General features: G+C 52.2%; 1 protein-coding gene across 1 annotated transcript in view; it reads left to right on the forward strand.

Moving 5' to 3' along the window:
• LOC119100588 (uncharacterized) overlaps positions 1-26,755 on the forward strand; it is a 76,881-nt gene that overhangs the window by 13,432 nt on the left and 36,694 nt on the right. The window contains exons 2-9 of the mRNA XM_037223669.1: positions 292-615; positions 805-1,222; positions 1,496-1,742; positions 1,833-2,400; positions 2,503-2,766; positions 2,914-3,319; positions 9,565-9,674; positions 21,617-21,780. Coding sequence (XP_037079564.1) covers positions 301-615; positions 805-1,222; positions 1,496-1,742; positions 1,833-2,400; positions 2,503-2,766; positions 2,914-3,319; positions 9,565-9,674; positions 21,617-21,780 — 2,492 coding nt within the window. The 5' untranslated portion in view covers positions 292-300. The remainder of the gene's footprint in view (positions 1-291; positions 616-804; positions 1,223-1,495; positions 1,743-1,832; positions 2,401-2,502; positions 2,767-2,913; positions 3,320-9,564; positions 9,675-21,616; positions 21,781-26,755) is intronic.

Here is a 26,755-nt window from a genome sequence, read left to right on the forward strand (position 1 = left end):
AAATTGATCAGAATAAACTTAGTTAAACTTTAATTACAAATGCGTATAACAGACACATGGAACTGCTCGGAGAAAGCGTAGAAAGCTAACGTCCAGACAACAGTGCCCATTTGTCAACCGCTGCTAGCCGCAGTCTGCGGACCATCTCCAATTGGTCTGCACTGCTCGACACTACTCGCCGCGGCGGCGCCCTTAACCCAGCTGGCCGTCGCTTTCGAGCGCCACCGCCGTCTGACTCGGTGTCGGCTCTGACTCTGTGACTCCCGGCTCTGACTCCGTGACTCCCGGCAGGCCGGCGCCATGCTGAAGTGGACGCTGAGCAGCCGAGGCGCCGACCGGGCCGGCGACGCTGCCGCCGGCCGCTACCAGATCAAGCGCGCCTCCGTGCGCGTGCTGCGCACCGAGAACGACAAGGAGAACTCGGACCACGTGTTCAGCCGCTGGATCCACCGTGATCGCCGCGCCGGCGAGCCGCCCGCCGCCAAGAAGGAGGCGGCGCGCCGCGCCAAGGTGCGCTGCAACCCGTTCGACCCGCGGCGCATGTTCGCCGCGCGTGACGAGCCGGAGAGCGACTCGGGCAGCGTGTACATGCGCCTGGAGCGACTGCCGGCCGCCGTGGACGGCCGTCGCCGCGCCGCCGCCGACGCCGCCCCGCTGGGCCTGCGTGACATCACGAACACGGCCGGGGCACCGCGCTCGGAGCCCGGCTACGGCGCCTTGGGCGCCGGCCGCAATCACATCGCGCTGGGGCTGAGGCCGGCGCGAGCGTCGGGTCGCGGGCGCGGCGCCGACGCCGCCATCAAGGAGTTCACCAACAAGCCGAGCGGGCGCGACCTACGTCGGCCGGTGGCGCTGAAGGGAGACTCGCCCGAGGCGCAGCTCCTCACCGACGACAAGCAGCGCGAGAGAGCGCGGCTTGGCGCGGCGTGCGTCGGCGTCGCGAAGTCCAGCCCGCAGGCGGAGCGGCTGTACGGCTCGACACGAGCACCGGATCAGCGCAAGCTGGTCAAGAAGGCGTGTGTGGGGCCCGGCGCCCCCGGCCACGCACACACCACCACCGGCCAGCACATCCACCACGACTACGGCCGGCGGGCTGTGTCGGGCGCGCTGCAACTGCGCCTGCCGGGCGCCTCGCGGGCCTCCCTGACCTCAGGTCACGGACTGGGCCCGCGCCGCTTGGAAAGCGCGCTCATCGGCGGCATCCGGCCGGCGGTCAACTCAGGTCACGGCGTGGGGTCTCGCCGGCCCGACGCCCCTCTGGCCGTGATCCACGAGGCGTGCGAGCGTGCCCGCCGGCCGGCCGAGACGGAAGCGGGCGATGACGCCACGTCGGCGGCCGGCGGGGAGCAAAGGGCCCCACCGGTCGGATTCCCGACATCGCTGGGCGCGCGGCGGCCGGCGGCGGAGCCGCTGACGCCGCCACCGCCACCGCCGCCGCCCCCTCCGCTCGCAGCGGCCGTCCGGTATCAGCTGACGCCGCAGCTGGCGCGGCTAGACGGCCAACACAACACGTCCAGCGAGCGCGGCGACAGCGGAATCTCGGAGGGCCTGGTCAGTCCACTCAGCGAGTCGCAGGACTCGCACGAGTGCTGGGAGGAGGGAAGCGCAGCGGGCGAGGCCTCGCGCCCGCCCGCCTTCTACTTCAGCCGTCCGGGCCACCTACGTACCGACCCGGCCCTGCTGGAGCCGACCGAGCGACGCTCAGCCCGCCGACGCGGGGACCGCGGGCAGGCCGAGCTGACGTCGGAGGGTCACCTGCGAGCGGCTGCCGCGGGGCCGGCCGAGCGGCGCTCCCCGGGGCGCCGGGGCCGCGCCGGCCGCCGGCCCCGCAGCCAGGTATCGGCCGCGGACGTGCTGTCAGCGCTAGGCCACTGCCGAGACGCCGCGGATGCGGCCGGCGGCGCGGCCGGCTCGCTGAGGCGGAGCCGCAGCTTCTCGGACGTGTCCACGCTGTCGCGGGACGAGGGAGCTGCCGCGACGCCGGCCGGGCAGACGAGCAGCTGGGGCGACCCGTTTGCCGAGAATAGCGGCGGGACGGTGATCGAGCGAAGCGCCGGGCGCCCGCAGAAGTCGGTCCGCTTCGCCCTCGACGAAGATGACCCAATCTATCACGAGATAAACGGGTCGTACGCGGGAAATAACAGCGAGGCCCTGCGGAGGTCGCAGCTGTATCGATCATACCAAAACATCGGCTCGGTGTTCGTGGGGATGGAGGGGCAGGCGGTGCCGGCTCCGGCCTGCCGCCCCCTCGTTAGCGGGCAGCAGACAAAGACGGCGACGGACGCCGAGGAGACGTATCTGGTGATGCGCTCGCCCATCAAGTGGCCCAGCCGGCCCAATGTTGCGGACGCACGCGGCGAAAACATGACATCCGGCCGCGACAGCGCCGCGTCGGCGCCGGCAGGTGGCCGGTGTGAGGGGGCGCAGGCGGACAGATGCCCGCCACTGCCGGGGGACAGGTGCGAGCCGCCGGGCGGACCGAGGGGGGCCGGCGGCCGCCAGCGGCGCCAGCGCGAGACAGTCGCCCGCCTCACGCTGCTCCTGGAGGACCGGCTGCCGACGATGGAGAGCGACGGCGAGTCGGCCGACTGGTCGCTGGAGGCCGTCATCAACGACACGCTGCCGCGCGAGCTGCCCGAGCCGGACGCGGCGAACGGCGAGTCGCCGGGCGCGTACGGTGGTGTCGCCGACACCGGAGAGCCCAACGGCCAGAGCAGCGACAGCGGCGCCGAGGAGGGCAACGTCTACTGCCGGCTGGCGGCGCCGGCCGGGGCACGGGCGGCGGCTCCGGGCGCGGGCAGTGACGCCAGCACTTTCGACTCGTGGAGCTCGCACCCGCGACCGCGCCGCAAACCGCCGCTAGCGGCGCCGCGCTCGCTGCCGCCGCCGCCGTCGCCGCCGCTGACGGACGAGCCGGTGTACGCGCGCCTCGACCCGGCCAAGCTGAGCCCGCAGGTGGACAAGGTGACCTGGCACGGCCCCGGCAGGCCAACCGTACGCTCGGTGAAGAGCCGCCGGCAGCGCGCGTCGCCCGGCGCCGCCGGCCGCATCTGGCGACACCCACGGCCCGCCACCGTCCACTCGACGCCCCGCAAGCGGACGGCGCGCCACCTGCGCGACGACTCCAACGACTTCCAGCTAGGCTCGCCGGCCGGCGAGCCGGTGCTCGGGCCCGGCGACACCTACTGCAACGCGCTGGCGTTCGCGCGCACGGCCGACTCCAGCCTGGCCACCTCCGTCTGGATGGGCTTGATGGGTCGCAAGAGCCGGCGCGTCGTCAGCACGCAGCTGCGCTCCCGTGACTTGCTGCAGGCCAGAGGTGAGCGCGGGCGGGGTCAGGTCAAGGCGCGAACGAGTGAGGGTGCTTTTGTGGGGAGCCGGTCACCCCGGTCGCTGACGAGGTGTGCGAAATGGCAGAGCTTTAGATGTCAATGGGGTGCTTCTGCTTGGCATGCTCGCAGACAAGGAGATGACCAAGTTAGCTCGGGTGAATGGGTTCAGTTACGGTAGATGGGACGACGTCAATGGTCCCCGATGCCTGCGCCTGATGAGACGGCAGCCGGTCGCTGATCAAACAGCAGACCGATGAATTCGCAGCGGGGATAATTTGAATTCATAGCATTTACATGCGGAGATGATAGGCTGGCGATAGAGCCGCAGATAATGACCATGTAGGGTGGACGTCGTCAGGCTAATTGTTTTCCATGCCGACAGATAAATTCCCTACCTTATTAGCATAATTCCGTCCGTCGCTGATGGATGACGGACATACCACGATGTCATGTGCCGATAAGGAGCCGTTTGGCATTGCTCTCGGCGTAATCTAATGAGCGCCATGCGCGGTACCACCGCTCTGTTTTGACTCGTGACCTTGTAGACGTGTACGTCCTGTCGGTTTTAACGGCTTCCGGTCGGCCAACGGGCGGCGCTAACTCATCCTGGACTGACGTGCCGCGACGGCTCCCAGTAAAAACGCAGGCGGAGCGCGCGGCGCGTGCAAAAACCCCGTGGCGCGTGCTCTGTTCGGACGGAGGCTAGATGTGCTTATTTGTCACAGGTTTAGCGCGGCGCCGGGCCGGACACGCCACCCGTAATTTCTTCGCTAATCTGGCTGCCAATAACCTGACGTGGGATTGGAAGTCGGTCGTCGATAACGAGTGAGTCGGCGACGTGAGGCTAAGTCTTCTGGAAAGACTGGCACGGTGATAGTACGCTCTAACATAACCGGCCAGAACCGGTGATAGCCTTCTGCCGAATCCTTACTGCGTATCATGTTTTGGAACCAATGATTGTTTCAATTTCCGAGAGGCAACTCTTGTGTGACCCTTATATGGTCGATTACCACACGGCATTCTATGGTTATTACTTACAGCTCAAACGCTTCAGTTAATAACGCTGAGTGTCTGCGGCGATAAACTTAAGTGTGAAACCATTTAAAACACAAGTCATGCCGTATTTCTGGGAGCATTCTCCGCAGCAGGTCTTTGAGAGAACAGCGGCGTTTCAAGCACACCGATCAGGCTCTGTCAAAACTCCTTTCTACGCCACGCTGTAGTGTCTGCCAACAAACTGCGGTGATCCAGTAAGCCAGCGTTCAGCTGCCATTCGACTGAAAGCCGGCCCCTGTAAGTCGCCAACAGTGAACGTAACGTGCGGCCCGTAACCGGTGGTCGGTTGTGTGATGCCTTGCTGAAGACTGAGTCCTCATGTACCTGTCTTCCTACCGCGAGGACCGCGATCAGTATTTTGTAGGCAGTGCGCCATATTGTCTGTAGCCATGTCAGCCACCAGAATTCGGAATTCCATGCCGTTTATTCTGAAGTCCCACATCGCCCACCACGTTTGGTATGGAAAAGACGACAGTCTACCGGGGCAAACCACCGAACTGGTGCCGTATCTTGCAAAGATAGTCGCAGGCCGTTGCAGTGTCGTGCCTGGCGAGCGCGGTCGGCGCTGGTTCATCCGGTGACTTCGGGTGCCGGCTGCGTCTCCACCCGTCGGGCTCGGCTCGGCTGCGGCTGACTGGAGCGGGTCCTTCCACCGAACGCCGCCCGTTCGGCGTTGACGCGCACGGTCCGTCGGGCTCGGCTCGGCTGCGGCTGACTGGAGCGGGTCCTTCCACTGAACGCCGCCCGTTCGGCGGTGACGCGCACGGTCCGTCGGGCTGGGGCTCGGCTCGCGGCAGCCGCCCCGCAGCCGCAGGTGGCTGTCGCGACCAGCGATCTGTCCGATGGCAGCAGTCCGGCCGTCAGTCGTCCGGCTGGACCTCCGCTCCGCCATCCGTCACCTGTCACGCCGCTGCGCCGGACCATCTGTCATACCTGCTCACCGGACGGCCCTCGGCGACGCTCCGGGAGCGGCGCGGGTGGAGCGCGGCCGCGGCGCCGGAGCCAGCGGCCCCCAATTAGGGTCAACCGGGTCAGCCGAGCCTTGCGGAAGTACAATAAGGCGTCAATTGTTCCGCGGGGTCGGCCGGCGATTGCCGGGGTCCGTCGCCGGCTGGCGCCGGACAGGTCTGCTGTGCGGCGCTGCGGGAGGGAGGACGGAGAGCGGATGATGCGGAAGGGGGAAAGAAGAGGAATCAGACAAACGTGCGAGAAATGACGGCGAGAGAGAGGAGAGAGTGTGTCATAACACCCATTTTCCTCGCAAGGGAAATGAAGGGACAGCGGGGGGGGGGGGGGTTGAGCGGACGGAACGGGCATACATGTAGAGGAGAAGAGAGGAGATGAGAAGAGAACAAGAGGGCAACATGAAGAGAACAAGAGGGCAACATGAAGAGAACAAGAGGGCAACATGAAGAGAACAAGAGGGCAACATGAAGAGAACAAGAGGGCAACATGAAGAGAACAAGAGGGCAACATGAAGAGAACAAGAGGGCAACATGAAGAGAACAAGAGGGCAACATGAAGAGAACAAGAGGGCAACGTTATGTTAGAAGTCTCACGTTATGTCACGTCAAGGAGGCGGGAGAGAAAGAGGAAGGGAGATATGAGGGCAGATTCAGATTGCTGTAGAGTAAGGGAGGGCTGTGAGAAGCAAGTAAAGGAAGAAGAAAAACACGGCGGAGAGAGGAGACGGACGCAGAGCACCCGACGGTGGCTGGCCCGGTCGATGTACGCCGCCCGCCGTCATTATTTACCTGGAAAGGCCGGGCGGTCGCCGGCTCCCCGTGGCTCTCACGGAGTCATGCGTCACGGAGCTGCGTCCGACGGCTACCATCCGTACCTGTCGCTGCCTGGAGCCGGGCGCGGCGGCGCCGCTAGCCAGCACCCCCAAGCGTCGGCATCAGCGGTGTTTTTACCAGTTGCGCAACCAACAGGCCGCCGCGCTCAAGGAATTCATCGCACCAGCGAGGCCAACAAAAAGGCGGCGCGAAATTCCTATCGCGGGCCTCTGAAAAAGGGCAGCGGGCGGCGGATTCAGTGCGCTGGATTGAGTGACGGCGTTAGCACCGTCATCGCCTCGCGCGATAGAAGCCTAACGGATAAAAACCCGCCTCCGCTACATTGTCTGATGTCTTGATCGCTTCGACAACAGTCCCATTTATATGCACCTTCTTATCAGAAACGGAGGCGTAGGCTATTCATCGAACGTGGGAGTTAATTTGTCAACGGCTAGGGGCGAGATTGCGCGCTATAAAAGAAGCGAACCGTTTGTGGTTGGATATTTGTCCTCGGTCGCACAATGCTCAAAGTGTAGATGAATCCGTTACAGATCGGACCAGCGTTGCCCCTGGCGTGACCTTGCGAGCACACAGCTGCACGACTGCTATTCAGTAGATGGCAGAGACATAAAAGCATGCATTTTTACGGATAGGTTCGCTGATGACGTCTACCGCCTAAAACCTCCAGCATGAGATTAAGTTGCCAGATATGATTTTATAGGTTCGTTGTCCGGGATCACTGCGGTTTAGCCGGCGCTCTAGTCCAATACAGCTGCCGCGCACCAGCTAAGACCGTTCTAATCACCACTGCTGAGCGTCTGAGCTGGTCGCATGCCTGGCCGGCTCTGGGCGACACCCGGCATGCTAGTGACGCCAGCACAGCGCTGGCAGTCCAAATAAAGCCGTGTGCCGGTCGCGGTCGTCCAGGCACCAGAGCCAGGGCTATTAATTACAGGCGGCAGCCGACCCCTGCGCGTCTCTCGGTGTCCATCGGCTTCTATCTCCGCCCGGCATTAACGGCTGAGATAGCATCGGCCGGCTGGTCGGTTTTTCACCCAGTCAAAACCTATCGGAGCATCACACCTTCCCGACAGCTCAAACTCCGGGGAGCCATTTTTTACCGAGACCCATTGTCCCGGTATCAGTCAAAGCATCGGGAGAACGCTTTTTATCGACCGAATTCGGTTAAAACCGCGTCTATTGGAACAGTCCATGTCGCGATGAGAATCGGTATTCCGAAGAGGAAGCGGACCAAAATATTTCTGCTATTGACGATGCCATTCGGTCGGCTCGGCGGGCGAACTCCCGGCGGTGACCCTACAGAGCCGGACACCGCATTCCTCCCCAAAACACTTAAACAAAGCCCGCCGGCCAGCCGGGCAGCCAAACAATCGCGCCACCCACCCTGAAAACGGTCGACAATGGGCCGAAGTGACAGGACGCGGGAGGGCGCAGACAATACCGGCGTCCGGCGCCGCGCGGCCGACCGCTCGTGGCGCCGCTGCCGGAGTACGCTCCGGCGTATCGGGCGCGGACGCGTGAGAGCGCGCGAGCACAGACGCTTGAGAGCGCGCCGGAGAGTGATCATGTATAAGAGTGATCACGTATGGGGAAATAACGCCTCGAAATGCGTGATGGCAGTAATTCGCAAGAGCCATTGATGTTCTGGGACGCGCATTCCACTAGTGCAATTTTTATTTCGATCCTTGGTGCGGATTAGCGGTCATATGCAACGACATGATCAAATGAGATTCTTCCGCGACGTCAGACGGCTAACCGTCGCACCGGAGGCATGCATGAGTCACACACCAGCCAGCAACACGCCATATTCATAGAGCTGCAGACCGATTGTTGATTTTTTTAAATTCTTCTGTGACTTATTCAGGCTTAAGCACTCCAAACGTTCGGAGAACAGTTCGGAGGGAGGCCTGCTTTTTCAGACCGTATCACGTTTAAGGGGGTGTTCCACATTTACGTTGCGTTTTGAACTGAAATAGCCATTTTGAAGACCTTTCGGTGCTGTTTGTAATTCTGCCCCTCGTATGACCCCAATCTCTAGTTTCTGAGCTTCACGCCCGCGAAAATGGAGAAAGGTTTATCGGGGAGAGTATTTTATAATACCTTCAAATGTGAAACATTCAATTACCACAACGATATGCGCTCATCGTGTTATATCAAGGCAAAGAGTTTCACCCATTCAATCCGGTGTTTGAAAAGTCAACAATGTTTAGGCGTGTTTTTAGCGCCAATCGGGAAGAGGTGAATTGTTGCAAAGCGTCAGCGTAGCGTATGCGGCCGTCATTCCGACGACAGTCCTGGTACAATCCTCCTGAAATAACAGGTGCTGACTTCAGCAACTGGTAGAAGCCACTATGGCTGTTACGAACCCGGTTCGTAATTTTGCAGAAAGATGGGTTTGTCATAATTAGTTTCATGATACAATGATGCACACACCGTTAGCTCTCACATTTTTCGTCATCGACACAGTAGCCGCTGCAATCCTGTTTGCCCCGGGTAATGTTACTGCTGATTCGTTCAGAGCATCAAGCTGAAATATACACAGATGAAATCGGCGGCCCAGAACACCCCTGACCCGTACTAAGGGATTTCGTAAAGCGTTCAAAAACGCCACTTCTCGGTACGCTGTCTTCCGCAGCCGGCCGCCGCCCAGTCGCCACTCAACCTATGGAGACTGCAACGCGGGATGTCTGTGTTCCTGCGCCTAATGATAGCGAGCGTGTATGCTTGACGCTATCATATATATATATATATATATATATATATATATATATATATATATATATATATATATATATATATATATATGTATATATATGTATATATGGAGGGATGGTCACATGTGTACAGTACGTAAGCATAGTGGTCACAGGAATGGCATGCATGTAAGGTAAGGCAATGTCGGTTGATTGGTTGGCTTATCAAGCCAATATGAACTTTCTGAGATTATCAGTGTGCATTCTTTACGAGAGGTAGGAAGGCAGAACTCGTAGTAAGGCGCTGTTCCCTCCAGGGTCATGCAGGGAGGGCCCTGCCGTGATCTTCCCGCGTCTCCAGTCAACGGCGAGGGACAGGAAGGGAAGGGGTGCCTCGTAGCCGTTCCCGGCCGCCGTGCGGTCAGTGGCCGGGCGGCGGCCGCCAGAGGTTACGGCGCCCGCTGTGTGGTCACCAGCGCCGCGGGCACCTGCCGCATTGATTACACCCCGGGCCCGTATAATTCCACCGGCGGCTATCGAGCCCAATCTATTAGTCAGGAATCCGACGCCGGCGGCGCGGCGTCTCCTCCGTCCGAGAGGCGTTCGATCCCGTGACAGGGCTCGGTTATCGATTGGGGGCCGCCCGGAACCCGTGGACCGCTAACGCCTCGTGCCCGCCGACAGGTCAACTGAAATTGCGGATCTACGAGAACAGCGGTCTCCTCACCGTGCACATGATTCGAGCGCGCAAACTGCGCTCGCGCACCTCGGAGCTCTGCAACGTCTACGTCAAGGTACGCTTCGGCGAAAAGGCCCACGCCACTGCACCGGAGACGCGGCTCCATGGCACACCAAGTCAGATCTCAAAAATAGTTGCGTTCTGATCTGTCCACCCGGAAAAAATGTCCGCGTTGACGCACTGTTCAGCGGGACACTGTCCGTGCCTACGAATGTGTCAAGTTGTCAAGTAACGTTGCGTTCGAGCTGGATATCGCTCGCATCGAGTAGGGTCCGACCGAGAAAGGACAAGGCAGGGCTTAGCCTCGCCGGGCTGCCGCCGTCGCCGGTCGTATAGGCACTGGTCAGGTACGGCCAGCGACCTACGATTCTATTCCAGGGTTGCTAGTGGGCGCCCAGAGGATCTGCTTAGTGCAGTCCGCCGCAGGGAACGTGCGGCGAATCGAACCACATGGGAGGTGGTGCCCGGATCGAGCTGCTCTCTGGCATTTGAGTTATCAACATACAACTGAGTCGCCCACCGGTCTCCCATATCGTGCTACTCACAAGTTTCCGTTTTCGACTTGTTGGGGAATGCTCTTGATATCCGAGCACTTGTCCATTTATCGTATCGCAGCGAACAGCCCATGTCAATCATCAGCAACACAAATGTTTCCTCAAAAGTTACGTCGCAGGATACAATAAACACTCCTGAATACTCCTGATATACCGAAAACTTGTCCATTTGTCGTATCGGAGCGAAAAGCCCATATCAATCATCATAAACACAAATGTTTCCTCAAAAGTTGTTTCGCAGGATACAATCATGCCAATGCAGTAAGCGTAGTGCAGCTAGATCCATGGAGCTAGAATCGCTTTTTGAACTAGGGTGGGAGTGAAAAATTCCGTCGCAAAAAGACCGTGCGGGAGTGAAAAAATCAATCCACGAAAGATGGAGCTTATGAGCGCGTGAATGATGCTTCAGCAGACAAAGACATCTATTTCAAGTTGGCATGGACCTAATTTCAGAAACCTGACAAAACTGTTTTGTTTTAACATGTGGCCATTAAAGTGAAACATAATACACTAAAGCATAGTAATTTCATGACAATGTAATGGGCATAACAAATGATTAACACCAATAATTTGATGCTGCACTTATCACTTCCCTTCCACACCACTTTTAGCACAAAACAAAGCAAAGGATTTCCATAACAGAACAATGACAGAAAATTCAACAAGCATCAAACACTCAAGCAAAAGGAAAACCTTGTACTCCTGCACATCAGCCCATTATCAAGTCCAACACAATAGACATACCTCCGGCTTCTGTTAAGATGGGGTCAGGGAAAACAAGCATTTTGTCGCTGTTTCTTACAAAACACCAATGCTTATTTCCATGAAAGTAGCCTAACGGTGTCTAACCTAAAGAGGCCTTACTTCATCTCATCCTGTGTAACCTGTTTGTATCACAGCAGCAGTTGTGAGTTAATGATTCTTGCACAATTCCTATTGCCACTCGCCATGCACTTAACCAACTTAACCCAACTTAGAGTAGCCATATGTTGAACATCATCTCAACTCACCTATCTGTTTACAACAGCGCTTGTGATTAAAACATGATAAAGCTCATTTTTTTGCTGCTTTTAACTTGCATTTTTATTCAGTTCATTTGTGTATGCTTGTTGACATCAGACAAAGTTGACAACACACAATTCAAAACACTTTAAATGCTTTTGAACAACTTATTTTGATTGTCATGGTTAACCTATGTCAAGGGCAATAATGGGTGTGCTCCACAAAACAATCTCTCTTCTCCAAAAGTAACATAACTTTTAGATGACCATGCCAGCATTGCTGCTTGCCTTTTCAGCTGCAACAAATGGATCTATTTAGGCTTGTTTATTTATATTTAATGACAAAGTTTGAGATGTTGGCTTCACATTTTAAATGGGATGGTCTGACTATTCTTTACATACTTATATTTAACTCATATTATAATTGCTATGCGGCATAGATTAGCCCTGTGTTGAAAATATAGTGCATTCATACAGTACAGTCATTTGCCAGTCAGCAAACCATGACAACTATAGAAAACATCTGGTTAAAGCAACCATGAGGAACCACTTCAAGAAATTTGGGGCAACTTATCAAGAATATGGAACAAAATAAACCCATTGCATGCCTTATGGCATCATAATTTGTCTTACGACAAAACTCGATGGATTAAAACAGAAAATGGCTAACTCTGGTTACCAATAATGTGTTGGAAGCAGGTAAGGTAAGCAATTACTTGGTCCACAGGAGACTTTCTGGCTTCTTCCTGCTCCCCCAAAACAAAAAGTCAGTACCTTTTGCATGGTCTGCTAGCAGACAGAGTCATCCCCCCCCAAATATAAATATTAATCATGCCCACTAAGCTACGAGGTTAAAATGCGAAACAAGTAAGAGGTGTGCATGATAAACATCCCCAGCGGGCAGAATTTTCCCATCAAACACTTCTGTATTAGCTTCGTCCGGTCTGTCCCAAAGCTCTGTACGGCAGTATTAGGATAGCCTTGTCTGGTGAGATCGACGCTCGAAAGGCTTAGATTTATCATTATTGAGCACCGCCATGAACCAAGAAAACGGTTAACCGAGGGTTGAACAGGGCAAAAATGACGTTAAAGACAAGTTCCGTGCTTCAAATCGTCTCCTTCATTCCCTGTGAATTGTTCACTCTTGGGTGCATATCAAACATGTTTGGGCGGCTGGCGAATTAATCCAGTTTATGTGTGAAATACGTACAAGTTTGCAGTTGGAGCATCTTGCTGAGAAAATGGTCAACGTTTTAAGCAACAGATGGTGCCTCTAAAGGCAATGGAAAAGGAAGGAAGAATAAAGTGGCATCGCACTCGTATGATACCAAGAAAAACAAAAGTAGTTGAATAGATATAAAGACTTGATACTTTTCTGGCAAAATTTTGTAATGAGCTGATATAACTTAAAATCTGTTAACATAATTGCTCAAATGGTGATATTCACCTTGTAAATGTAATTTAGAAGTCATTTTTTGAATTTTTCACCCCTGCATTTGGCAGTGACACAATTTAGTGGTCAAGTTTCCTGGGGAAAAAAGAAAAACGTTGAGTAAAATTCTCTACCAGGCCTTGCTGGTGTTTGCGCCAGGCTCTGCTTCCGTGGTGTGGTGGTGAGACCCAAAAAATAGGGGATGCGTGAAAACCTTGCATTTGGCACACAGCTGCCGATTGTGATGCATTTTGTAAGCAAACCAAACTTAATGTGTGCAAGAGGCTGGAGTCGCTGAGGTTCTTGGACTTGGAGGTACCTGGCGCCCTTACTCTGTGCATGCATAGACATGATTCAGATGTAGGTGAGGCAGGACATAGCTATAGGTGTCCAGGTTCTGTGCAGCCTCATTTATGCTTGGTGGCTTCAAGTGAGCTCGGTTTTGCAAGACATCTGAAAACCTCAGAAAGGGAAATAGGGATTTGGCATGTGCGCTATGACAATGTCAGGCACGAGTGAGAAATTCACCTAAAATATGGGGGAAAGGAGTGAAAAATTCCTCCTCATAGGGTGTTGCTTTGCACCCAAAGTCGGCAATTCTAGGACACTGGCTAGATCGGACCTAACTTAAAAGTGTCACTGTTAAAAGATGACACCCTATAACAGATCGCGGTACAACCCGACACGCTCCAGGTGCCCCCCAGCCGTGCCGCCCGCGAGCTTCATCGCTGCGGCCGGGTGGGCTGGCTACCCGGCCGCGATCGCGCCGACTCCTCCGCCACCGCTGCGTCATTAGTGACGCGGCGGCCAGCCCAGTTGCAGAGGGGCGTGGCTGGGCAGCGTCGTCGCAACGAAGCCAATCTTGCCTCCGCGAGCGGAATGACTGCTGGTGTCGAGTCGGGCCTGATGGTGGTCAGGTGCGGCGCGGCCTCCTCCCCAGGACGCCATGGGCCTGGAATACGCCGTGCGGCCGTCCGGAAATAGCGTCACGTCCTGGGCGACGGCGGGCGGCTGTAGCGGCGTCCCACCGGGTCGCGTTCCGTGTCGCAGTGTTGTGGTAGTGCCGCAGGACAGAATGCCGGCTCAACCAACGTCATGCGATCGCTGAGGTGTAATCTGAGGAGTGCTGAGGTGTAACCTGAGGAGTGCTGAGATGTAACCTCGCTGGGCGGTGTCGGGAGGCTGTCTCTGCAACGACTGCGGAGTGTTTTGCTCGGACGCACGTAACTATCTCAGTTTGGAAGCAGCTGAGCAAGGTCTTACCGGGCGTTCTTCGACCAATACGTCCATCATCTGCCTTGGTTGTGAGGTACTTGACGCAGCTCTGCCCACAGCATCAGCAGGTGCACGCTTCCGTATGGGTAGCGCATGGTACCCGATCCTGCTGAAGTCGGTGTTGCGCGACGAGTACCCATACCGCAGCATCTGTTCCTGTCCCATCAGCGTATGTTATGCTGCTCCCGACCTGTTTGCGGCTCTGGGCCTTTCTCCCGTAATCAGTCCACCAGTCTAGTGCCAGTGAAGACCGTTGTTATGAGTTGAGAGTTTTTCCACGGGCAGTAATCGGCTTTCAGTATAACAGGAGGTACGCTTACATCAACGTTATCGATAGCCATTGGTTGATTTTACAAAAATTCATGTTTGGAAGTTGTGTTGACGGTCACGAGTAAGCATAACTAAGAGAATACCATAGAAATCCAAGACTTCTGAATGCAGAAGATGTTCCGGATCTGCGCTTACCCCGCCGACACGAATATTTCAAAATGATCGATCAGTCGAGCTTCCCCTTCCACATTTTGGAACCTGGTTTGGGCAACGTCGCTTAAGTGATGCAAGCTTCAAAAATGCTTCGTCTCGTTGTGATGTGCATTCATTTCGGCTGGCAAGTTTTCTGTTATCGCTATGTTCGGTACGGTCAACGAAATTGGAACTCTTCTGGCTTAGCCGTCTACGTCTCGGGCAGCCGTTGGCACAGTCCGGTGTATTGGGTGATGGGACGTGAGGGCATGTACTGCCGGGCTGTTGCTGATGCTCACACGGTGTCAGTGATGTCTGATTTTATAGGTATATATATTATGCTGCATCTTATTGGCATGTGAACGATTTTGTATCTTATTGATATGGATATCATTTTGTGTACTGTTCATCTTTTTTTTGCACTTCAGGTGCCTCAGTTTTTACTCGTATTCTTTTGTTGTCACTATTATTGTTCTTTGGCAACCATGAGCACAATTTCAAAGCATCAAGTTTTGCATATCGAGCCAATGCTCGCCTGATGACTTGGGTTAACTAGTACTTGCCGGTATATCAAAGGTCAGTTATTGTGGGCGTACTCCCAAATCATAATGCCGACAAACCAGGAGCTTAAAGAAAATGTTCCACATTTGAAGATATTGAGGCAAGAATAAGATACGGTGGGAAAAGCTCACCTGTAATTGTTTATATGCATGCAAGTGCAGACGACTGACCTATAATTCACTTTTTAGTAAGTATGCTACTTAATACTCCATCGTTTGACTACGTCATGGGACGTTTTTACTACGTCAGTCTCGTTACCAGGCTGGCCGTGTTATCATTTGTAATGTAGCGCACGGTCTGACTCACGTGAAGGATTTCAACTCTTCCAGGGGTGACTTGTTAATTTATGCGCGTGAACCAAGCCGCATATCAATGGTTCGCTTGTTTTTGAGCTTTCGAGATGTGTTTTTGTCTATTTGTCCAAGATGAAATGTCTTTTTCTGGCATTGGCATTGCCAGCAAAGAGCTATGCTAAAGTTATTCCATTACCAGTCTTATTTCCGTCATAACTAGTAGAAATGCCGAATACCTGCATCATGCTTCACAATACGTGGTTTGTGTTTGAAAGTTGCACTGAAAACGTTCAACTGGTTGAAAGCCAACGGCTGTGGGTTGATGCGACAACTCGCGCTGTCGTACTCCTGGCACGAATAAGTCAATGGTCATGTTTTACCTTAAACACAATATGGTCCTGGACTCTGCGGAATTCGTGTGACGTTGTTACTGCGTCATTCATCTCTAGGTGACTTTTAAGTAGGCGGCGCAAAATAGTTCGCGCATGCTCGCCGGCGCCTAGCTCAGGAACGAGAGGATTTGAAGCAACAGAAAGCACAACTTTGAGCCGCAGAGAACTGTCTTTGAAAATGCCTGTCTCACTTCAAAACCTGATCAAGTGTGGAACAGTGCCTTTAATACCTTTTTTTGTTTACATCAAGTGAGAGCCAGAGACATCTGTCGCAGGTTTGCTGCGATGTCAGCTTCACCCCTGTCCATGATTTTTCTCCGGGCACCGCTTTTTCCGGCTCTGAATTTTCTACAGCAATTGGCAAATCATTTTACGGTAAGTGGAAAATTCGTTTATCTGCTGCATGCACATAGTGCCAGGTGTAGGGCAATCAGTGCACTGGAGAGCAGGCATGTAGCCAAAACTTCCCTCATAGGGGGGGGGGGGGGCGGGGAGAGAGCGACGAATTTTCTGCAGGTTGCAGCCATTCTGGATCAAGTTCCTGCAATATCACCCTCTATCTTGTGTCAACCATTTGACCAGGGCATGGACATAGCCCCCTTGCCTTCCCCCGTTGGCTACATTCCTGTTGGAAGGTGAGCCGTTTTATCACGCGAATGCTTTGAAAGAATCGGGCGCTAAAGAATTCCAAGAAATTCGCAAAATTTACGCATCAAGGGAGTTGTTTCAGTGGAGCCGGAAAACTGACTGACAACTCCGTAGTATGTTCCCAACGTTAACTATCGACCGTTGTTACCGTGAATAAGTATGCGTTTTACATGCGGAACGAAAGTCATACGCAGCTTGAAAATGGACTCCGGGTCATGCTGTTACATGACATTGATCCCACATTCACAGCGTTAGTGCAGCAGATCCCGGATTGTGGCGGCGGCGGTGCTTGACGCATATCGGGCCATTGTCGGCACGGGCTGTTGAGGACCAGACCTGCGTGCAGAAAACGGATCCAGTCGACGTTTTATCTTAGTTGTATACGGCTCAGCATCACAATTGAAAAGGCATTTCTGGCGATCGATCAGCCTAACAGCATTTATGTAGCCGAAATGCGCTCTTACTGGGCTGTCTTCTCTTCTCCTCCTCCGGCCTTCAGTGTTACATGTGGCTGATCCCGGCCCTTGCTGTTTTGAGAAGCTCAACAGAATTCTGAGTCGTTTCCTAAGAAGACTTGGATAGCCTGCTCCATTTGAAAGGTAGTCATTCATATTTTTGAGATCAATCGTGTTGAAATCGTGCTGTGAAGTCTGGTTTCTTAAGTTCGCTCGAAATTGCTCAATAGCTCTATTTAAAGTTAGATCTTCAAGATCTCTTCGATCTCCATTCAGTAAATTTAAACAACTGAGACAATTGTCGAACACTGCAAAGTTTACTTAAGTTATTTTAGGTTATTTGTCAGGCTGGTTATGCGACAGAAGTACTATTTCCGCCTGTTATAAGATTGAACACGCGACGGAAGTGTGTAAATTGCCACTTCAACAATTCGAGGATCTCGCAGTTTGAAGCGGGGGCGAAGTACGCAAGCAACAGTTGCGCTTACAAAGCATGGTGTTTTTCAAAATAGTGCCATACAGCGCATTAGCAGTTTACATACAGTTCCATACCACTAACGGAGAATAAGTAAACCTTAAGATCAAGTTATTACTACCCAACAAAAAAGCTAGCCCCGCCTATACCACGCTCACTGTGCCCTGAATACTTGTTTCCTTGCCTTTTTTGCGTCCTTGCCCCTTACTGTGGTGTAACTTTTGCGTCCACCCCTTCCCAGCCCCATTTGTTTCCCCGAAAGTTTGACTCGCTGTTTAACAACCGAATTACCTGAGACATAGCAATCTTCCCATGCTTGCACATTTTGCGTTCCGAAAACGGCAGCTGCAGTTCCATTTGTGAAATACATCCGTCCAATAGTGATGAGTCCACTGGCTTGAGTACTGTGTTAAATAAAACATCACATTTTTGTGAAAAGCTCTGGTTTTTATATTTTTCCTTTGTTATTAAAAATAACAAGAGGGTCTGTCGAGTCCATTAACGTGCTTCTTCTCGTGCTTCTACAAGCGTAATGCCCCAAAGGTAACATTTCTTAAAGAAAAAAATTCCTTTATGGCCGTTTCTCGCAACTGATAACGATTAACGAGAGTGTTTCATATTTATATGAGTTTTGAATTGAAATAGCCATCTTGAAGACCTTTCGGCGCTGTTTACCATTCGACTCTTTTTAAGGCCCAAGCCCCTCTAGCTTCGGAGCTACATGCCCGCAAAAATTGGGAGAGTATTTCGGGGAGAGTATTTCAAAGTCGTCTTGGTATCAGTGACGCCATAATAGCGTCATTAAAACCCTGTCATTCCATAAGCCATGCGGTGATCAGGGCCAATGTAATATATTGTCGATGCGTTCACATCTGGCGTTCATGGGCCCAGTGTCCAGATAAAATGGCCATCCACTGACTCTCAACCAATGTTTTGCAAGGTGCGATGACGTCATCAAATAAATCTTCATCAAACCATGGCGCATTGAGCAGCATATTTAGTTAACAGATAATTGCTTTTCCCCTTAAAAAGCATACCAATAGTTATAAGTGAGCTTGTTTCGTCATATCTCATGCCGGCTTCAGTATCTTCCAATGTAAAACATTCCCTTTAAGTCGATACGGCGATAACAGGTCGTAAAATAAATCATTGTGCGACAAAAACTAAAGACCTACCAAAAATGGTTATATCAAGGTCTGCGAGTGACACATAGTTGGTGAACAGGTCAACGCCATAGCTATTCCTTTTTCTGAACATTTTCGAGCTGGCAGAGTAATAACATCAATTATTACACCTATAATCTGAGTCGTCTCAGCACTGATTCCCACCAGAAACGTTGGCCCATCCTGGACTCCCGCTCGCAGAAATTCTAAAAGGAGTTGGTTCAGCATTTACTCAACATAAGTTGGGTTGTTTCCGGAGCCGATTCCGACCCCATCCGGAATTCAGCACAACTGTACCTGACAGTATCATGAGGCGTGAGACACTGTCGGTGCCTGCGGTGACACCAGACGATGGTGATGACGTCACGTTTCACTTTGCACGGCTGTGCGAACAGCAGTAGCCCACTGGCTGTGCTGTCGAGAGATGTACAAATTACAGACGACCGAATGCTTAATGCTATCCTATGATTAAGTCGTGGTGTGCTACAGATCAGAACCATATTCGTAAGCGTTCTGCAACACCTGGAGCAAGTGGTTAATATCGCGCCATCAGCCGATTGAAATGAGAGAGCCATCTATTCAGTGGGACGATCGGCGCTTCCCAAACCCATTCTTCCCCGGCCTGTCGACATGCAGGCGAAATCTGAGCGTCTGGCTGAAAGCTCCGCAATCCGACAGGTGCACTGATTCCAGCGTCCTGAATAATTGCAGCTGGGAGAGAGTGGATCAGAGGCGGCCAGCTGCCGAGTGTATAAAGACGCGCGCTCTACCAGCGCCCTGGGCCGCGATTTGCTGTTGATGTGCCTGAGAGGCAATGGGCCAGCCGGGTCTCCTCGAGCGCTGGGAGAACGTGCTGGTGTCGGCGCCCGGTGCGATTTGGTGCCGAAATGAGATGTGAGCCTTAAATACAGACACGTGGCGGTGGAACTTTCGCGATAGCGAGCCTGCAGGCCAAGCTGGTCTTGCTTCAATGTCGATGCAATTTAATCTTCGTACTAAACAGCGGTCTAACGTAATAACAGTGTATCTCAGAAATGTGATTGTCAAAAGCATATTTTTTACATGTTAGATGCTATGATTGAACTATTTGTCTGAGCAGCTCAGAGATAAATGGCAGCACGCCGGCCGATGCTGCAGAAAGTAAGCGGTGAACGTACGCGGGGCATCATCTGCAGCAAGTACGCGGGGCATCACCTGCCAGAAGTACGTGGGGTTATCAGTTGCAGGAAATACACGGGAGCATCAGTGTTAGGAAGTACGCGTCATTGTGCATTTTGCAAAATGCAAAATGCGTCATTCGCATCTTGCTTCGTTATTTCAAAACAAATACGTGATCATCGGACTGCTGTCGCTTTGACTCTGTTCCGGAAACAAAATCGTTTGTAACGCAAAACTATACAGTCCATTTAAAACTTGCGCGTTAGAAATTTGAGCTATTTGCTCGCCGACTGTTTTCAGGCGTGTTTTCCCCCAGCTTTGGAATGAGAACAACATGAAGCTGGATTAACATGAAACATGCAAAATTTCGTAATTGCGGAAAGGTCCTGCAGCACGGGTAAGCACCTCGGGGCCAGACCTTCATCAGCCAATATCGCCGCAGCACGAGACCAGCACATTCTCACGGAGGAGAGAAAGAGTAGCCGTACGTTCAAAAGTGTGGGTCCGTGTGTGTAGGCGGTAGTGCGTGCTCCAGTCCCAACCATAGATTCCTCCGTTTTGCTTCATTATAGCGTAAGGACAACTCATTTTGCAGAAAAAGGACTCCTTTATCATATAATAGAATCATGCTAGTCCATCAGAACCGATTCATCAAAAAGGTTTTCTAGCGTTGATCCTACTTAGAAGTGGTTGTGCCACATCGCCACTTGTCATTCACCATTGAGCTTACAGAGCTTTGAACCCATTGCGGTTGTCTTGCTCAGAATATGTGTATTGCACATTTTTTAGAATTCAATGACACGTGTTATACTGGCTATAACCAAGGAAATATTGAGCCCATAAGCTGAGCGAATCTCACTTTAATAGTGGCATACGTTATCAAGCCGAGCGACCCCGCTTAGACCGGCCCGGCCAATCGTTGCTGAACAACTGATCTCAGTTACATGTGGTTGTCCAGCAACAGAAATGTCGTTTTTGAGACGCTGTGACGGATCTGGCTTATGAAATTTGCCCGCAAGCTGTTTGATCGCTGCATTAGCTGAGCTAACCGTGAAGGACTAGTGCAGACGGACTAGTGCACACAAGGCTGAAAGCCAAGCTTCATGCAGTCTTTCTCAAGAATCGATAACGCCCGACGACGGCCGGAGAGTAGCTGGCTGGAAACTTGTGCACATACCAGCGCACTGTACCAAGGCGACAGTCCGAACAGTGATTTGTGTGAGAATGGTGTAATTTCACGCTTCTGTGGCCTCTTGAAATCTGTGTTACGACTCCCGCTGATGCATGGTGTTGCATAATGTCAAAAACAACGTCCGGAAGTAATCCAAGGCATGACTGCCGGGAAAGGCTAACATGTTGGTATGTTAGCGATTAAACGGTTGCGTGATGAAAAGTTACTTCATCGTTATCTTAATAAAATAGGAAACAACTACCGCCTGGCAGCATCCAAACCGAGCATTCTCATTCACTTAGAATGCATGAGCCCGGAGGGGGATAAATCAGCGCATGAATGATTGACTATTGAGGTTGTGTGCTGCTTCCTTGTTTTTGTATGGTCCATTGAGTCGGTAAATGCGATTTTCAGCGAAACATGACAGCAAATTTGGAGTAAGCCTGCAAATCTGGCCGACGCTGCAGAGCAAGGCAATATCCCGTTGGTTACCCAGTGTTACGGCGTTGGAGTGCCACCTGTCCCACGGGATGCCGCCTGATTGCTGTTTGTCCCATGCCGCAGTGCTGAACTGCTGACTGCCGTGCGGAACGGTACTGAAATGATACTTGTCCGGGGGTATACGATATACTTATGATGATTAACAGGCTATGAATAACGTAGAACAGCTTTGAAGAGGATTGAGCAGGAACGAGGTGACTGTAGTTTCTGGTTAGGCATGTGGACGCAATTAATCGGTGGAGCGTATTACCTGTACTAGGTTCTTCCCGTCGCAGAACGTTTCATATGATAACCTTATTTGCCCCTAAAACGTAAGAGAAAGGCAAACTGAAACTTGCAATTTTCAAGCAGGTAAAAGACCCGCTTTACAAAGACATTCCATAACGACCTACACCAGCGAACAATGAAAACGCCGTAGCGCCCAGAGAGATGACATTCGTGTGCTTGCGTTGGCAGGTCTCACTGGTCCCGGACAGCAGCGAGCGCTCCTTCTGCCGAACCCGGCTGGTGCGGCATACCAACGCGCCACTTTTCGACGAACGCTTCTCTTTCGACTTCCTGCCGGAGGACCACTGTAAACGGCTGCTGGTGTCGGCGTGGCACCGTCACCTGCGCAGAGGGTAGGTCCTCCCGCGGCGCCGTCACCTGCGCAGAGAGCAGGTCCTCCCGCGGCGCCGTCACCTGCGCAGAGAGTAGGTCCTCCCGCGGCGCCGTCACCTGCGCAGAGAGTAGGTTCTCCCGCGGCGCCGTCACCTGCGCAGAGAGTAGGTCCTCCCGCGGCGCCGTCACCTGTGCAGAGAGTGGGTCCTCCCGCGGCGCCGTCACCTGCGCAGAGAGTAGGTCCTCCCGCGGCGCCGTCACCTGCGCAGAGAGTAGGTCCTCCCGCGGCGCCGTCACCTGCGCAGAGAGTAGGTCCTCCCGCGGCGCCGTCACCTGCGCAGAGAGTAGGTCCTCCCGCGGCACCGTCACCTGCGTAGAGGGTGGATCCTCCCGCAGCGCCGCCACCTGCGCAGAGGGTAGGTCCTCCCGCGGCGCCGTCACCAGCGCAGAGGGTAGGTCCTTCCGCGGCGGTGGAGAACAGGTGAAGAGGGACTCGCGAGCAGGTGCTGAGATATGGCCTTGAAACTGAGACCCTTCCAGAGATCCGGTGCCGAGGGCAGGCCCGTCGATGAAGCCTTGCACCCGGCCCAGATGTGAAGTGTAATGTGTGCGGCGAGACGGAGGTGTTTGTTGTCACTGACATGGAGCCAGAACCAAAAGGGGCTACCTTTTCAATTGGTTTCATGGAATCATAATTATGATGCACGTTTGGAGCTCAAACATAGGCGCAACATTTCAGGCCATGAAGTGGGTCCTGCTCATGACCACATCATAACATGGTTTATGTCACTCAAGAGCTGAACAGGTTTTTTAATTGTACCTTCCAACCACCCCCAACAGGCGACCAGAAGTGCCTCTGTCCACCGTTGCACGCAGAACCTTATGTTAATACCGGCACTAGTAGATACAACGCTGACATGAAAACGACTGAATCGACACTCCCAGCTCCAAAACTGAAACCAATTAAAAAACAAATAATCAAGCGTGACCAAAGGGGTAAGTAATAGTCCATAAATGTCGTCATGATAAAATCGCTATGTAAGAGATAATTGAAAGTAGCCAGGTTCAAGGATGGCAACTGGCGTGCCGCTCATACAATTACCTGATTATTAGTGCTACAGATCGTCAGGTTAATATGCTACGAAGTGTCAAGGGCAGAAAAATGTCCTAGTTTTGCTGCTGGCATGCCGGCACTTCCACCAACCGCTAACTAAACAAGATTGCCGCCAGGTAGTGTCAGAAAGTGATGGCGATGCAGGTGATAAAAACTGCGTTCTAGTTTTAACACGCGCTCGGGTAGTGGTCAAATGGGCCCCCCCCCCCCCACAGAGGTTTTTCCTGAATGGTTTCCGAACGGCGTGGCATAGCCGCACCAAATTTTGCATAGCTGTAAAAAAAATTGAATAGTGGATCGCTTGACGTCAAAAGTTTGGATGTACCGTGCAAGGTCGCTGACCTATGACAGGTCAAAATCAGGCCATGGTTTCAGCGAAAGCAATTTCTAGGGAATCCTTCAATCTGATCCAACAACGGCGTGTTAGACGAAGCCACACATCTCTGAGATGCTTTCTTAGGCAATAGGGCAGTTGAATGAGCAAATTACATCGACCTGAGGTCAGGTATGAAGGTCACACCAAGGTCAAAACCAACATGTTTTGTTACTCTAGGGCTTGCTGTATGGGATAATTTCTGGTGCTCGTTTCGAATTTATTGATAGCAGGAACTGCATTATGCATCTTCCATGGACTTTTTAGAGGTTATTGACCTAAAATGACCCAGGTCAACATTTTGTTTTAGGAACATACTGTCTAGCGTAATCTTTGTCGCTTAGTCACATGCAAAACTCAAGGCAATCTTGTACGATTTTGGTCACCTTGACCTTCAAAAGGTCAAACACGGTCACTGATCTTGAATGAGCATATGACCTTTTGCTTAGAAGCGGTTATCTAGGTTCTGGGGCACTTTGGAGACCAACCTGGAACTTGACCTTGTTTAGCCTTTTTTGACCCGAAGGTCATGACCTAGGAACCTAAAACTTTGACCTAAAGAATTTCACGTGCAGGTCAACACACCCTGTAACTTTGGTGTTTCTAGCTTTCTTAGTTCCCGAAATCTCGGGGGGGGGGTCACCTTGGCCCGAGCGAAGGGTATCTATCCGGTCACCCGGGCGCTTGTTAAAGCCGTCTTTATTCGCGATTCATGCCATCATGATCCTGATCAGGATTATTATCGGTTCGGAATCACGGAAAATTGCGGTGGTTGAAGCTTGATTTGATTCAAGCTATAGATCTCACATTTCTGGTACACAGTGAGCGGATTCTTGTCTGCGGCTCAACATTGCGCCCATTTGTAGTACATTCAACGACGCATTTCAACGTTTCTGGTAAATAATAGAATTATAACGCACTTAACAGGAATCTAGCCTGGCAAGAAGCAGTATGTCAGGTAGCGCAGAAGCTCAACGATAGCACAGAGTCGCAGCAGGATATTACTCTTACCAATCAAACACGCTGTTTTATCTCACTGCTCCCGCGCCAGTCTGGGTATTTCTTTCATCCTCGGGATACCTCCACCGCTTCATCTCACCCAAATTGAATACAAATGTTCCGATTGATTTGAATAGATGTTGTATGTTCATAGTAAGTGCTTAATGGAGTTCCACGCGCGTTCCATGTTCCCATCACTCAAAGCAAGCCGATGTTGTTTACCGGATAATTTTCCCCAAGGTCCGCTCTCCAGATAGAATTGAGGAGGGTTTTGCGTGTCGCTCAGTAGCCTGATATAGCTGCCACAGATCAAGTTAACCCCGCTTGACCAGTTGCCAGCAAGCCTTTTTTCGGTACCCCCCCCCCCCCCCCTCCACTCCTGAGCTCGTACCAGCCCCGCTGCAATACAAACTCAACACCTTTTCATAAGGTAACGGGACCCGCTGGCGTGGCGCACGTAACAGTGTTCGCGCTGCACCGCTGTTCATGCTCCCGAGGTAGGACAAATGTACTCATTAAAAAGTTCATGCGACACAGAGACAAGTTCTTATTTATCTAATGCAGGCAGAGCGCAGGCAACCATTTACATTTTCTTTTATTCCTTGCCTTTGATTCGAGAGCCTGCAGCCGTCGGTGTTCACAACAAACACTCCTTCATTGGGCTGTGCTACTGACACTGCGCTAATGTTGGTATAGTGCCCATACTAGCACCGTTGGTATAGTACCTATACTAGCACCGTTGGTATAGTACCTATACTAGCACCGTTGGTATAGTACCTACACTAGCACCGTTGGCATAGTACCTATACTAGCACCGCTGGTATAGTACCTATACTAGCACCGTTGGTGCAGTACCTATACTAGCACCGTTGGTATAGTACGTTCGAGACGTAGACAGTAGCCCAAACCTTATATCCACCGATGTTGGCATAGTGCTGGCACGCGCTGTGTCATGCGTGCGCGGGACAGCATGAGGGATTGTGCATGATTGCACTCAATATGCCGCAGCAATGAGACGCACCGAACACACGTGTCCGAATACACCGGCGTCATCGATAAGATAGGTGAAGGCGTTTGAATTTAAATCTGACTGGACTCTCGCCTTTTTCCTCAAATGGCCTACAACGCACCACGGTAACACACAACATGTGTTGGAGAGTTACACGGGTAAGCGCGAGACACCAAAACGCGGGCACAAATAGGCAGGACAAGCTCAAGAAGGCCGCAAACCTAAAATGAAAACCAGCCTTGCTCCAGAAAAAAAAACATAACTCGGAAGACTTGCCTTTGAGGTCACACTCTACTGGGTACCACTGGTTACTCTCACAGGCCTACCACCATGCAGATCTCACCCAGCACTTTGAGGCCGCTGTATGTTTTAAGGATAAACATATTCATGAGAGGCGCGGCGTTCGCGCACTTTAGAACGCTGGTCTTCGGGGCGAATACCGCCAAGATTTCTGCTGAAAGCAAAAAAGCTTACTTTTAATAAAAAAAAACATAAATTTATAGCCTATGGTTTTAACAAATGGTATTTTGGTGTTCTATCTTTGTCTGCCACAGGTGGGATATTTATTGTGGCTTCTGTTCCTGCAGTTTGGCAAGTTGCAGGGATGTGCGTAATCTACTCTGCATTCGATGCCATAGGCTTGTGACAGGAAGCCAGGGAAGATATGGGTTTAGCTGGTAAGTGAGTAGGTGTGTGGTCATATGCTCCTGTTATCTTTGAGATCGTCTGGAGCACAAATTAGCTTACCAACGTCTTTCCTTTGTATAAAATACAATCACTAGAGGATTCCACCAAAAATCAGACGCGCGTGGGCTCTGGGATTTGCATTTTGCATTTTTGCATTTCTTTCCATGCAGCACCTATCGGGTTTGGTGGAGGGAAACGCCGAACAAATGTTACATTACCCTATAGTTGATGGAAGCAGTTGTCCGCGCCGCCCTCCCTTCAAGCGATAGAGCACATGAAAATCCGGGGGTGGTTGAACCTGCCGACGTGGTGGATAAGGTCGGCGACAAAAACGTATATATTCAGGCGAAGCTTCATGCAAAAAAAAAACGTTTCATAAAATTTTGGTGACTGCCAAGACGAAATAAAACAGCACACTATGAAAATTCAACATGAAGCCTCCATGCACAGATTTTTATCCTCCATGATAATAATACATTCCGTCGCACAACACAAGCGAACCTTTCCATAGACTCTTCATCGTACTCTACGGCACCATGGCATCTTTTCTATGTTTTCTATGTTTCTATGTTCCCACCCGGCGACAAAGAGATCCTATGTTTTTTAGTTGGTCGGCCGGCTCGGTGACAGGTCGGCGACAAATCAGTATATTTCCTATGGCGCGGCCGGTCGGCCGATTCGCCATTTTTACCAGCCCCCTCTCAGTGTATTTCATAATGTCAAAAACTAGACATTATGAAATACCGAAAAAGGTCTAGATATGGGGGCTCATCTGGCCGCAAGGGGATGTTTTAGTCGTTGCGATGCGACTGA

Source organism: Pollicipes pollicipes, unplaced genomic scaffold (genome assembly GCF_011947565.3).
Source record: "Pollicipes pollicipes isolate AB1234 unplaced genomic scaffold, Ppol_2.1 Scaffold_4881;HRSCAF=5763_pilon_pilon_pilon, whole genome shotgun sequence".
Taxonomy (NCBI): domain Eukaryota; kingdom Metazoa; phylum Arthropoda; class Thecostraca; order Pollicipedomorpha; family Pollicipedidae; genus Pollicipes; species Pollicipes pollicipes.